The sequence below is a fragment of the Rhineura floridana genome, chromosome 11 (assembly GCF_030035675.1).
Source record: "Rhineura floridana isolate rRhiFlo1 chromosome 11, rRhiFlo1.hap2, whole genome shotgun sequence".
NCBI classification, from domain to species: domain Eukaryota; kingdom Metazoa; phylum Chordata; class Lepidosauria; order Squamata; family Rhineuridae; genus Rhineura; species Rhineura floridana.
Genome location: NC_084490.1, coordinates 48,933,954 through 48,947,390, shown reverse-complemented (window position 1 = coordinate 48,947,390; position 13,437 = coordinate 48,933,954). Strand labels below are relative to the sequence as shown.

General features: G+C 45.2%; 1 protein-coding gene across 1 annotated transcript; it reads right to left on the bottom strand.

Annotated features, from left to right (window-relative positions):
* Positions 1-2,296: 2,296 nt before the first annotated feature.
* Positions 2,297-13,217, bottom strand: LOC133365843 (keratin, type I cytoskeletal 19-like). The gene is made up of 8 exons (XM_061588172.1): positions 12,342-13,217; positions 11,095-11,177; positions 10,225-10,381; positions 7,790-7,951; positions 6,343-6,468; positions 5,284-5,510; positions 4,096-4,245; positions 2,297-2,588 (listed from the first exon to the last, which is right to left on the bottom strand). The coding sequence occupies exons 1-7, from the start codon at positions 13,134-13,136 to the stop codon at positions 4,119-4,121; spliced, it is 1,677 nt and encodes a 558-aa protein (XP_061444156.1). The 5' UTR covers positions 13,137-13,217; the 3' UTR covers positions 2,297-2,588; positions 4,096-4,118.
* Between the last annotated feature and the right edge of the window lie 220 nt (positions 13,218-13,437).

Genomic DNA, 13,437 nt, shown 5'->3' with positions numbered 1-13,437 from the left:
CTTTCCAGAAAATGCAAAACTAGGCAGCCATTGCTCAGTTATTGGGGAGGATTAGGCATCTTTCAGTGGAGAAGCACAGTTGAATCTTAGGTTTTGCCAAGTATGAGAGCCAGCATAGCTGAGACAGAGCCTAAACTGTGAATCAGGAGGTCCCGGCTATTCAAATCGTGTTTTTGCATATGCTGCTTCTCAAAGTGGTTTTAGAAAGAAAGGCCCTAGCTGTCAGCCGCCGCCCTCCACAGGGATAATAATACCACCTACCTTACAGGGTAGTTTAAGGATTACTGAAAGAATGTGTTCCTTGTGCATTGAACAATCTTAAGCACTATATAAATGGGAAATGTTATGATTTGTGGGAGGTCTCGGTTACCCCACCAAGGTACTGAAACACAGGAATGGGGTCCTTCCCAGGGATGGGGGCCCAATTTGAGGGGTGAACCATAGAGGGAGCAACAGCCTGTCTATGTCTTTGCAGCAGCTGACCACAGAGAAGGGGAATATGAAGCAATCAAAAATGGCTGAAAATGTTCTCAGGGCTTACTTCCCCACAGTCTGTTCATCCTGAGAGGCTGTAATACCAGAAATAAATTCAAGAGGGAGAAAAGGATATGAAGAGAGGGGGAATGAGAGACGATAGAAAGCTAAGTGGGTCTAAGTGGGACCTTTCAATACAGCTGGTATAACACAGTGGGGAGGAGACCCTGGCTGGGAGTCCAGAGTCTGTGAGTTCAAATCCCCATTCATGTCTCCTGGGTGTCAAGGGCCAGCTAAAGATCATCCCACAGTGAGTGGCTATGGGGTTACGTGCCCTGCCACCTGTGCAGCCGTGGGCAAGCTGCATAGTCCCAAGAAGCCCAGTTGACCCCCAGCTGGCAGTTGCGAACAAGGAAGGGGCTGGCTTGTGCAGCTGTGGCAAGCTGAGCAGGCCCCAGCCAGCTGGGGAAGACTAGCCTCAGAGCCAAGCAATGGTAAACCCCCTCTGTATGCCGCTTAACATGCAAACCCTATTCATAGGGTCGCCATAAGTCGGGATCGAAAGCAGTCCATTTCCATTTTTCTGACCTTTCAAAATTAATTCTTTTATTGGGAGGGAAGGAACCACTCAATTTGGGTGCCTGATATCTGTATGAATGCAGATGCTTCTGTGGGCTTGGGAAATTCATAAGCTTCTCGGTGAAGAATGAGACAATTAGCCATATCTGTTACATATTCCAAAATCTCTCTGGTCAGTTTTGGAAGCTGCATCTTGCTTCTAGCTAGAAGCCAAACCAACTAAAGTAGGGGTGGTGTATTGTCACACCTACACCCAAGAAAGGCATGTGCATGCTTGTGCATTCGTATACAATTAACACACACACATGCTTGTTCATATTATGCATTCATAAGAACACTTTACTTTGCCCCCTTTGAAAGAGCAATAACATTTGTCCAAGTGTTGAATGGTAAGAATATGGTGACCTCAATGTGATTGATTACCTACAGCTCTTTACACAGCATTCATTTAAAGCACATTCACACACACACATACACACACACACACACTGAATCCTGGGAACTGTAGTTTGTGAAGGGTGCTGGGACTATAGCTCTGTGAGGGGTAAACTACAATTCCCAGGATTCTTGGGGGGTGCTTTAAATGTATGGTGTGTACACAGCAAAACTTTTGTTGTCTACAAATGCAAACACATAAGAACCTTGCTGGATCAGAGCAAAGGCCTATCTAGTCCAGCATTCTGTTCTCACAGTGACCAACCAGATGACTCGGGGAAGCCTGCAAGCAGGACCTGAGCATAAGATCTTTTCCTACTCATTTCCCCCAGCACTGGTATTCAGAGACCTATTGCCTCTGATACTGGAGATAATATATAGCCATCATGTCCAGTAGCCATTGACAGCCTTATCTTCCATAAATTTGTCTAATCCTCTGTTAAAGTCATCCAAGTTGGTGGCCATCAGTACATCTTGTGGTAGTGAATTCAAAACTTTTAACTATGCACTGTGTGAAGCATGTCCTTTTGTCTGTCCTGAATCTCCCACCATACAATTTCAACATTAGCTGCATTTGTCTCTTGCCATAATAAATTTGTTAAGTCTTTATGGTGCCACAAGACGGTTGTTTCCCCCACTGTTGAGCTTCACTGGATGACCACAGGTTCTCGTGTTATAAGAAAGGAAGAAAACCTTCTGCCTAACCACTTTTTCCACGCCATGCATAATTTTATACTTGATGGTTAGCATTATCTATACGATGCTTTTAAAGTGTTGATAATTTTTTTTTAAATTTCACACACAGTCCTTTGGTGACATCAAGAGGAAAGCAGAGATTTATTTTGGAGTTATTTTGTTTTCAGTGGCCAGCGGGTTGCTAACCACGGCACTGGTGCATGTTGGGTAAGAAACAGAGACTGGGCGAATGCTTTGTTGCAGAATAATGGGAAAGTAGCATGGGAGACAGTGACGTGGGCCCTCTGATCAGCTTTGAAGGATACCATTGTGCAGATGGACCAACAGCAACTTGGATGAACTACTAGGAATGCTTCTCTGGGGGCAGGAGGTAGGGTGCTTTCTGCCCATTCTCCTGCAGTTCTCTGAAGAAAAGTAAAAACAACAAGATTTAGTCACTATGGAAGGGAAATGTCAATGGTGCTGTCCACAAGCATTCCAATGAACAGAAAATGTTTCAGTCCATGTTCACACAATATACTGTATTTTGGGTGATTCAATATTTGGATCTAGTCTAAAGTATTCATTATTGTCAACGATCCCAGGGTTGGGGATCCAGTGTCCTTCCAGATGTGGTTGGACTCCAACTTCCATCAGCCTCAGCCAACATAGCCAGTGGTGGTGTATGATGGGAAATGGAATCCAGTAGCATCTGGAGGACTACATGTTAATCATCCATGCCCTATCAATTATCTTCAGTAAATCCCATTATCTGTCCTGTAACTTTGTGACCCTTAAAGGCAGCCTCTACGTATTTTAAATAAGATAAAAAAATAAAATCTACACATTAATTGTATTCCAGGGGATGGAATATTGGTCTTTGGCCTGCAGCTCATATTTTGCAATTGCAAGTATTCTAACATAGATCATAGTATGCAAGCTGCCAATCATGCATGTGGTCCTTCCTGTGCCCCACCACCACTACACCTCTCATTCTCTCTCTCTCTCTCTCTCTCTCTCTCTCTCTCTCTCTCTCACACACACACACACACACACACACACACACACACACCTATCGAAGAAAATAAAATAGCTGCACAGATTGCAATAAGCTGTGTGAGTTCGAGAGTTTCTTCTTCTCCCTTATTCTGTAAGAGAGTTCCACTCCATAAAGCCCAGAAACTCAAACACTCTCGAGACAACAACTATTGGCCTGTTTAAAGATAGCATAGTTTCATTCCTCTGAATGCAAATAAAAACACAAACATGAAAACCAGGCTTTAGATCAGTAGGACCTCAATGTTATTCAGTGGTCCACAGATTATTGTTATTGTTACCAGGGAAGCCACCAGACTTGAGAAGCTATCACTCACTGGTTCAGATGCATCAGTGCCTGGCTTTCTATAGTTGTGCATGTGAGATGGGACACCAGGGCCCTCTCCACCAGCTTGACTAAGAGACCAACTACTTCCATTCAAGCTGTTCATTATAAGAACTACTATGTAACTTTTAAGAACTGATGTCTGAGTTTGCTTGCTTCCCTGTTCCCTCCCAATCCCTTTTTCCTTCCTTTTCAGTTGTGAGCCTCTGTGAAGGCCATCACAGCTCTGATCTTTGACTTATTCTGCTTGAGCCTCTTGGGATTTCATCTCAATCTGGTCTTGATTTAGGTTAAAGTTTGGGAATCTATGGCCCTTCAGATGTTGTTGAACTTCAGTTCTCATCAGTTAATAATCGGAGAGCTGTAGTCCAACAACATCTGGAGGGCCACAGGTTCCCCATCCCTGATGTAAGTGCTCTCAGGGGCCTGTATCCTGTCTCCAGGCACCACTCTGTGCCAGCACGACATAGTGTCAACATCCTGTAGGGTTTTCACCTGTTTTCTTAAAGATACTGGGGAAACAAAGGATTGAAGGAGGGAACATTTCTCACCTTCTGTACTCCTTTCCTGTAATCTAGTGATGTGAATGGCCTCCATAGCATGAATGACCTGCAGAATGGGTCACGTGAGTGTGGGATGTCCGGACTTCACCAGATCTTCCACCAGATGTGCTGCTGGCTCTAGCCGCTCCTGCTCCACCACTGCAGGGAGAGAGAAGAGTCTTGATCAGTGAGGCTACCAATTATTTCTGACATGTTGAGCAACAGGATCCCAGCACCACCTATTGGTTATCAGCTGCTGTAACATCTGAGTGTTTATTTATTGGCTGGGGAAGATCATATGGACGCAAGAATTACCTCCATCTGCACTTCTCAACATCTGATGAGAGATCTGATGCTCTTAAGGCACAGCTTATTGGATTTATTTTCTTACATGGATATTCTGCCTTTTTCCATCATGGAACCCAAGGCAATGTACATATGATTGCTGAGTGGTCACCCATTCAGGCACTAACCAGACATAGACCTGTTAAGCTTTAGCAAGATGGTGTCTTCATGTGCCTTCAGACCACAGGTGACACAGCCCTTCTTCTGAAACTAAGATCTGAACGTTGCCTGGATGAGATCTCAATGCAAAGAACTCTGAGCTTGTCAGAGGAAGAGCAGGTTCTCAGTGGAATAAATAAATCACAAATGAAGCATCTGAAGTGAAGGAGCACCTTTGTGTCCTCAAATGAACTGTGGAGCCTATGCACTTAACTGCAGCCTCTTCCTTCCCACAACATGGACACAAGTTGCTAAATCTTATCTTAGATAAGATGCTAACCCTATTTAATGCCATGCTGTGCTGTGAGAAAGGGGGTCCCTTTCTCACCATGCAGCATAGAAGCGTGGCAAAGTGCCCAGAGAGGAAGGGTGTGATCCCTTCCTCCTGGCAGCAGGACTCAGCCCTGCTCCGTCTTCCCCACTGCTGAGCTGAAATCGTCAAATAACCAAGCAGCATGGGGGGGGACTCCCCCCATTCTACTCATCAGAGATTATGGCTCAGCAGTGGGGGAAAGGGGGGTCAAGGAGAGGGGGTAGGGCCTGGAGAGAGATCAATGGGCCAAATGAGGATTCCCTGATGGGTAGTGGGGCCCACAAGCCTCACCCTTCAGATAATCCTTAACATACAAGTAGCATAGATGCCCCTAATGTGATTCATCTGGAGGTAACCACAGTCTGTGCTTTGTTACTTACACAATATCATGCTGTCCCCCCTCCAGCAAGCAGCGGTACGTGGCAATCTCCTGCTCCAGCCGGCTTTTGACATCAAGGAGCTCCATGTATTCATGGTTCTGGCACTCCATTTCTGACCGCAGCTGTGCCACCTGCTGCTCCAGGCAGGAAATGCGCTCCTGAAGGTCAGCCAAGTGGCTGTTGTAGCGCTGCTCTGTTTCCCCTAGGGAGGCTTCCAGGGTATCCCTCTGAGAAGCAAATCAAAAAACCCCACCATTCCTTTGTTTAAAAAGGAGGTTTGATTGTACACGCATAGCCATTGTATTAATTAATATTTTAATCAGAACAATTTAAAAAATAAAATGGATTTAATGTAACTAAGCACGTGGAACTGAGGTTCTGCAAAGAAAAACTGCAAAATGTTCTAGCAGGGACACAGACTACCATCAGAATTTTTGACTTGTAAGTTTTTTTCATTAAATTTAAATGCATTAGTAAAGTGTTTAAAGGCATAGATAAAAAATCCTTAAGTGAGCTGGGCTGTGTACATGGTTTTCTCCAGAGGTGAGGAACTGGATTCATCAGAAAGGCCTGGTCCTTATCTCCTGAACCCTCAGCAGGCCAAGTTTGACAGGAGGGCAAGGTCACTGACCTGTCAATCACCTGATGTCACAGCTGATCATTGGGGCTTGCAAAGCCACATGCACCAGTGATCAGCATACCGTTGGAGCTATGTTTCATTGTACAGCACTATGCAACCATGCATAGGTTTGCACCGCACAAGCTTTAGCCGCTAAAGCACAATGGCACGGAAAAGGGTGGCAGAAGATCAGGTGAAGCTAGACTAAAGCCCTCTTCAGGCGTTCTAAAAGTATGCAGAGTAAGCCCAAGAGGTGGGTAGCACGGATGTGCACACCAGCTCCCCCTCATCATCACTCTCATTGCTCTTCACAAGTTGTGGCTTGTGCCCATTCATCAGATGGAGGCATGTTGCTGCCCTGCCATCATTTGGCCCTCCCCACCACCCCACCAGCACACGCCTCCAGTGATGCCAACGGATGCTCTTGCTGTCTCTTTTACCAGGCTGCACTGGGCATCGCAGTCAATCTGCAAGGCTTGCAGTTGGCGTCTCAGTTCTGTAACCTTGTTGTTGCTGTCTTCGATCTCCTGGCTACTGGTGCAGACGTCACGATTCACCTCCTCAATCTGTAACGCACAGAATTAGGGAAAGGCCGTAGCTCAGCTTTGCATGCAAAAGGTCGCAGGTTCAATCCCTGACATCCCAGAGTCTGAAGCCCTGGAAAGCCAGTGCCAGTCAATGTAGACAACACTGAGCTAGATGGGCCAATGCTATGATTGAGTGTATGGCAGCTTTCTATGTTCCTAACTAAGGGTATTTCTGGGGCTTCCTTATGATTATGTGCAATGCAAATGTGAAAGTACCCATGAAAGTATCCCGGTGAATGCAATCCTTTTGGCAGTGCAAATCGCAGGCACAGAGGTCCTGATCTGAACCCACAGTATAGAGGAGGCAAAGGTTTTATGCTGCCTCCAGGCTATGGTGCTGATCTGAACTGGGCTTCCAGCACTGGGTATTTATTCAAAAAGCACCTGCACTTATGCACAAGCCTATAGGGCCACTGCAGTCCTGTAGAGGCTACTTTTTTAAGAAAGAAAAGTTGGAATCCATATCTTTCTAGGAGTCATGCTTGAAAACCCTCTTCCTTAATCCCAAATGTACAGGTTTTTTAGATATATTCCCTGGTGAAGGAAATATGCTCGGGACCCTCTCTTGTTGATTATAATGAAGACCTACACATCAGACTTGTATGGTATGTGCTATGAGTTGTCCAATCAGCATCCATCTGCACTGTGAACATTATTTACCCCTTGCAGGAACATCATTTGCCCCTTGCAGAATCACCTTATGCAATTCATATTTAAAACGGATTTTGACATCTCATTATTCCAAATCATCACACATGGTCTTCCTCTTTACACTTCCTAATGAGAACATAGCTAAGAGTAGGGTGGTGACCAGAGTCAAAGGGAGGACAGGGCTTCTGTACCTTTGTGTGGAAGATGTTTGTGTTAATCATGGAAGAGAGAGAGAGGGAGGGAGGGAGGGAGGGAGATGGACTGAACCATAAGAGTTTGAAACAACATTATCTGAATTCTGTGTAAAAGGTGGGGAAAGGACTGCAGTCCCAAGGGGGTGCAGCTGTGGAAGCAATCTGTATGGAAGACTTAGTGCAAATCAGGGCTGAACCTCAGACATTTTCAGTGTCAATACAGATGAAGTGATTATGAAAAGAGAGTGCCTCTGAACACATCTAAGTGTTTTCTCTCACCAATGTGTAACTACACAGGCAGGCCACATACAACATGAAATAGGTGTGAATGATTTCTCCATTTCAAGGGGTGGTATCCAAGCAGGCTTGACATATTTTGTATTAACCAATGTCTGGATCCATCATGTGTCTCAGTTTCACTTTATGTATTATGGACATGAAGATGTATAGTTTACCTTGGATCCATACCACGTTTCAGCCTCCTTGCGATTGTTTTCAATCATTCCCTCGTACTTGCACCTCATCTCTTCCAGGACCTTCTTCAGATCTGGTCCAGGGCAAGCATTGACTTCCACATTGACATCACCGGTTGACTGCTTCTTCAGGCAGGTTATATCCTGCAAGAAAGATCCACAAACCAAATGAAAGCTCTACCTACTACCATGGTGCCTTCTTATCCCATGGTGCCTCCCATTTTCCATGCTACTCTTCCACTCTGCCCCAAACAAACTCTCTGATAATAACCATAATAATAGAAGTCACTCAAGATTCAAAGTAGCAAATCTGTCTCAGGAAGGCAAGCTGGATTCCCTCTGGACCAACACTTCAAAATGCACATGCTTGAATGTCCCTTAATGCAAACAGGCTTCCTCAATGTAGTGATACTCAGAGCTTAGAAAAGTTACTTTTTTGAACTACAACTCCCATCAGCCCTAGGCAACATGGCCACTGGATTAGGCTGATGGGAGATGTAGTTCAAAAAATTAACTTTTCCAAGCTCTGGATACAATAACAACTATGCAAATACAAGAGCCTCTAGGCCAGAGGTGGGCAGCCTGTGATCCTCCAGATGTTGTTGGACTACAACTCCCATCAGGCCCAGTCACCATGGTCCCATAGCCGAGGATGAGAAGGGTTGCAGATGAAGGGGCACAGTTTGCCTATCCCTGCTCTAAGCAATTTTGCTAGGGACTGATGATCTGTCGGATCAAATTTTCTTTGTTGGCTGGAGAAGCATTTATTTAGCTATCTAATTTTTAGAGCCAATCCATTCATTTTAAAGCCTGTCGTACAACCTCCTTCAAGCTCTGCCTTGTCAAAATGCACCATCGGAATGTTCCCCAATGTTAATACATTGCTCCCTACGTGTAAAAACAGCAGAGAGAAAAGGTAGGTTGATGTTACTCTCCCTGTCACATACATTGCCTTTTTATGTGGGAGGGGTGTACAAACACATGATCCATCTGCTATCTAAAATCGGTACAGTCCTAAGAGGGCCACACCATACTTTTTCTGATTGTATAGAATGTCGCCCACAGAGCAGGCAGAATTGCTTAGCTGGTAGCTTCTTGTCATGGTGAGAAAAGACATAAACGCTGTTCTAAATGGAAAGATAATAATGAAGCACAACACATGCATTTTCAAAAAGACTATAAACACATTTTGAAACTAAACAAAAACACAGAAAATGCAAACAAGTGAGGCAACAATCTTCACATCTGTAGCATGCATTTTCCCAGGGTTTGCTGAGCTTAGTGTAGCTGTACAACATAGCAAATGGCCCCATCATATCCTTAAGCAGACCTGCTTCACCCCTTAAAATGCTTTTGCTGTGTTCAGTCATCATGATAAATGATAGAAATAATATCATGATGAGATTACGTCTAGCCTTCCTCTGGGCTCATGAGCTTTTCCTCCTCTCTCCTCCTCCAATGCAGCTCTGAGGAGATTGGAAGCTTTGACTTTCAATTTCAATGAACTACAATTTAGTGTTACATCTAAACCCTAAACTAGTAGTAGCCATCATGGTGTGCCCCAGATGCTGTCAACTACAACTTCCACCATCCTGGGCCAGTAGTTTTAATCTGGAACATCTGAATGGCACCTTTAAGCTACCCCTGTCCTAACCTGTGGTTAGTCTTTAACTATGGTTTGTTCAAACAAGCCAGCTTTGTAAACCACAGTTTGAAGTGGATTTGTTTCAAACAAACCATAGTTAAGGTTAATCACAGATTTTGAGTTCAGATGACATGACAAGGTGCGGTGAATAAATAAATAAATAAAAGCTTCTCAACTTCTCCTTGCAGCCAAGGAGGAAGAAGGCAAGGCTAGGCTTGTGCCTTCAAAATAAACTTTGGTTTATCATGGCATCCTAATGCATCCTTTGAGAGCTACCTCTGTAGTTTGTGGATCTGGATTAATATAATGAAAACCTATGAGGCAGCTGTCCTGGAAAGACTAGTGCACTTCATCATTCAAACTGGAATCTAAGAAGAAACTTTCCTCCCTAAGGAATCAGAAGTAATCATTCAACTATAGGAAGTTGAACAAGACTTTCAGGGTTCTTATATGGTTTTTATATGGTTGAAAGCTAATATTAGTACAATACAACTGCTTTTCGGATATAATTTGGATCTCTTTTTGTGCAGCCTATTGTTGCGAGACTCTTGCAGGGTGCTTTTTTTTATCTGTCCATGCCTTTCCCCATGGTACATCCTAAGAAGCTTGGCTCAGGAGCTTCTAAGGATGGCTGCCAAGATCCCTGTTGATTCTTACAACATGCATCTTTAACACTCAGAAGTATTATTAATTTAAGGCAGTTGGAATCAGGACAGCATTATTCCACATGTTCCATGTCGACTTTGTTAAAGAAAAATATGGTATCCCTCACCTCCTCATGGTTCTTCTTCAGACAACAGAGCTCATCCTGCAGGTTCTCACAGTGCATTTCCAGGTCAGACCTGCAGACTGTCAGCTGATCCAGGATTTGATTCAAGCCATTGATATCGGCCTCTACATTCTGACGGAGGCAGCATTCCGTCTCATACCTAAGCCACAAGGAGTAGAACATGAGAACCTGTTACTCGCTGCTAGGTTATAATTTTGGTCCCTCCACAGGGGAGGCCAATGGTGATTGTCATATTACACCCTAGCAGTTCAGGCCTGCAGACTCTGGTGGGCTTTTGAGACCAGCCTTTCCCACACTGTGGGAGATGCATCCCCTGCCTGATGATATAGAAAGAAGAGACAAGGGGAGATGCCCAATAAACAAGATGGCTTCTTTTGCCAGGTGTGGTGTCAAACTTGGCTTTGCTGTCATGACTCAGGTACTTTGAATCACAGTCCCTCTCCTCTGCCCTACAGCAGGGGTAGGGAAACTGTGGCTCTCCAGACGTTGTTTTGTTGTTTATTAGTCACTTTTCCCACAGAAGTGTTGGATTCCAACTCCCATTAGCCTCAGTCAGCATAGCCAAGGATAAGGGATGAAGGGAGTTGTAGTCCAGCAACATCTGGAGGCCTCCAAGTTCTCCATGCCAGCCCTAGGGCATTGATGACCCTCAGTTCTGCAGAACCTCATATATTTCCACAGAATAGACTTCTCCACTCCTTGATGTCTGGAAGGACAAACACCTCCAAGCTCCAGAGAATCCCAATAGGAGACAATGTAAGGCACCAAGAATATCCCCCCAGGCAATGGGCCCCAATATAATAAAGACCCATTTGCTCCATATAGCCCCCTTGTTTTCTGAAAACTACTCACTTGGTTCTGAAGTCATCAGCAGTCAGCTTGCTGTTATCAATGCACAGAAGGCGTTTGTTGTTCTCCACACTTGTACCAATGAGCTGGGTAAAGACATAGTTAGCAAGAGACTAGTTACCACCCTGCTCTCTTTTCTCTTGCATATGAAGATCTAGTGTTAGGATTTAGACTATATCAACTTCCTCGCACCAGATGTTTATCAGTCTTACACTGTCTTTGTGTCCATGTGTGCAATCTGTCCATAACTGCTACATATCTATGCACAGTTGAACCTCCAGCAAGCAAGCCAGCATGATCACAAATGGAAAGAAATCAATACCCTCTGGCCTTTCTGTCTTCAGGAGTTGTGTCAGCACTGGATCCTACCACATCTGGCTTTGCGCAATTGCCAAATTCCAAGCACCACATAACCCTTCCTTCTGCTTTCTTTCAGGCTGGTATGCACGAAAGTGTGGAGACCACATAAATTCCTCCCTGTAGAGGCTCTTTCTACATAGCAAGTTGATGTGCAACAGCTCACCATAGCAATAGTGGACCGCATGGTGGCACTCACCTGACCTCCCAAAAACTGAGTCGCTGTCGCTTACTGGGAAGGAGAAGGGTAGGGGCAAGGCGGCAGGGAGGTCAGTGTGATGCAAACAGACCGGCATAGCCAGTCCAGCATTACTGTCAGTGGATCTGCACCACATCATCCTCTCTGCCATCTCACCCACTTCTTTCCTGGTAAGCAGCAGGGACCAGCTTTCGGGAGGTCAGGTGGGTGCTACCACCCCACAGTCCACTATACTGTGCCATGGGCATTGCAAGATGCTTTCCACACCACTGTAGACAACCCAAAATGTGCACCAGCTCCCATATAGTTGGAATGATAGCAGTAGAAACTGCAGATGAACCTTAAAAGTGCTACTCCAATATGAATTGAAGATTCTTCCAGTTTTTTTTTTAAAAGGCTTATTAATTGCCATTCTAGTTTTGTAGAGTCCGTATCACAAAACATTTAAAACCTTACTTTTTAAAATCATTAAAAAACAAGTTTTTGGGAAACAATATCTAGTGAATGAAAGAGTTTGTGATTCCAAGAACAAGCTTAAAAGTTTTTCAGTCTTTTGTGTGTCACAACTGTGAACTGGCTTCACACAATTGTCATTTCAGAACTGGGTTTAAGCCAGGTGGGAAGACCTGCTCCTTGTAATAGGTGCAAACAAAAGCAAAAAGTACTAAAAGTGGGTGTGGAATTGGCACCCTACCTGGTTCTTAAGATCTTCAATTTGTTGGTGGTATTGGGTATAGTCCTTTGGTTCACAGAGCGGGCCTTGCTTAGCATAAAATTCCCTAATCCGGCACTCAAGGTCAGCATTCTCCTCCTCCAGACATCGGACCTTGTCCAGGTAACTGGCCAGACGGTCATTGAGGTTCTGCATGGTCATTTTCTCATCAAAGTTAGAGAACACACCTCCACAAACAGGGTCAGCACCCAATCCACCAACTGCAGCAGGACCAGCAACCATGGCACCCATGCCACCAACCATACCAGCATGACCTCCAATCACACCACCCATGCCGCCAACCATGCCAGCAGGGACACCCCCAACCATGCCACCCATACCACCAACCATACCGGGGTGAGCACCTCCAACTACACCACCCATGCCACCTACCATGCCAGCATGGGCACCAGCTACAACTCCAGCAGGGATGCCACCAACCATACCCACATGGCCACCACCAACCACACCACCTCTAGCAGCAGAGTTCTCGACGTGGGAGCCGGCGGCCAAACCACCACTTCCCCCATGATGGCCACCACTAACAAAACCCCCACTGCAGCTGCCACTTGAGCAGTGGCTTCGTCCTGCTCCATAGGCACAAGTGGAACCTCCTCCAACATGGCTCCGGCCAGAGGAGTTAGCTCTCCCATTGCCTATCCCACAAGAAGTGTGTAGTCCGGAGGAGACAGAGGCAACCCTTCCTCCACCAAAAGTACAGCTGCCACTGCTGCTTCTCCCAGCTGCTAAGACTGTGTGCCTTTGACCGCAGCTCATAGTGACAGTAATGAAGGATCTCTAGTGCTAAGCAGAAAGCAAGAGGCACCGCTTGTTACAAAGTAAGACTGCTGGGCTCCAATCCCCACCGGTCTCTATTTATACTTTCTGCAGAGGGTGTTCACCCAGTACTGGTTGAGCTCCTTTCTTGGTTTGTGTGTGTTGGGATTTATTTTTTCCCTTCTAAACTCATAGCATTGGGTGCTGTAATTATTCATGCCAAGGATAATTTCCCAAAGGCAAGCTGCCTGCAGATATCATACGATTTGAAGATGCTGCACGCGTCAGCAGCTCCTTGGGA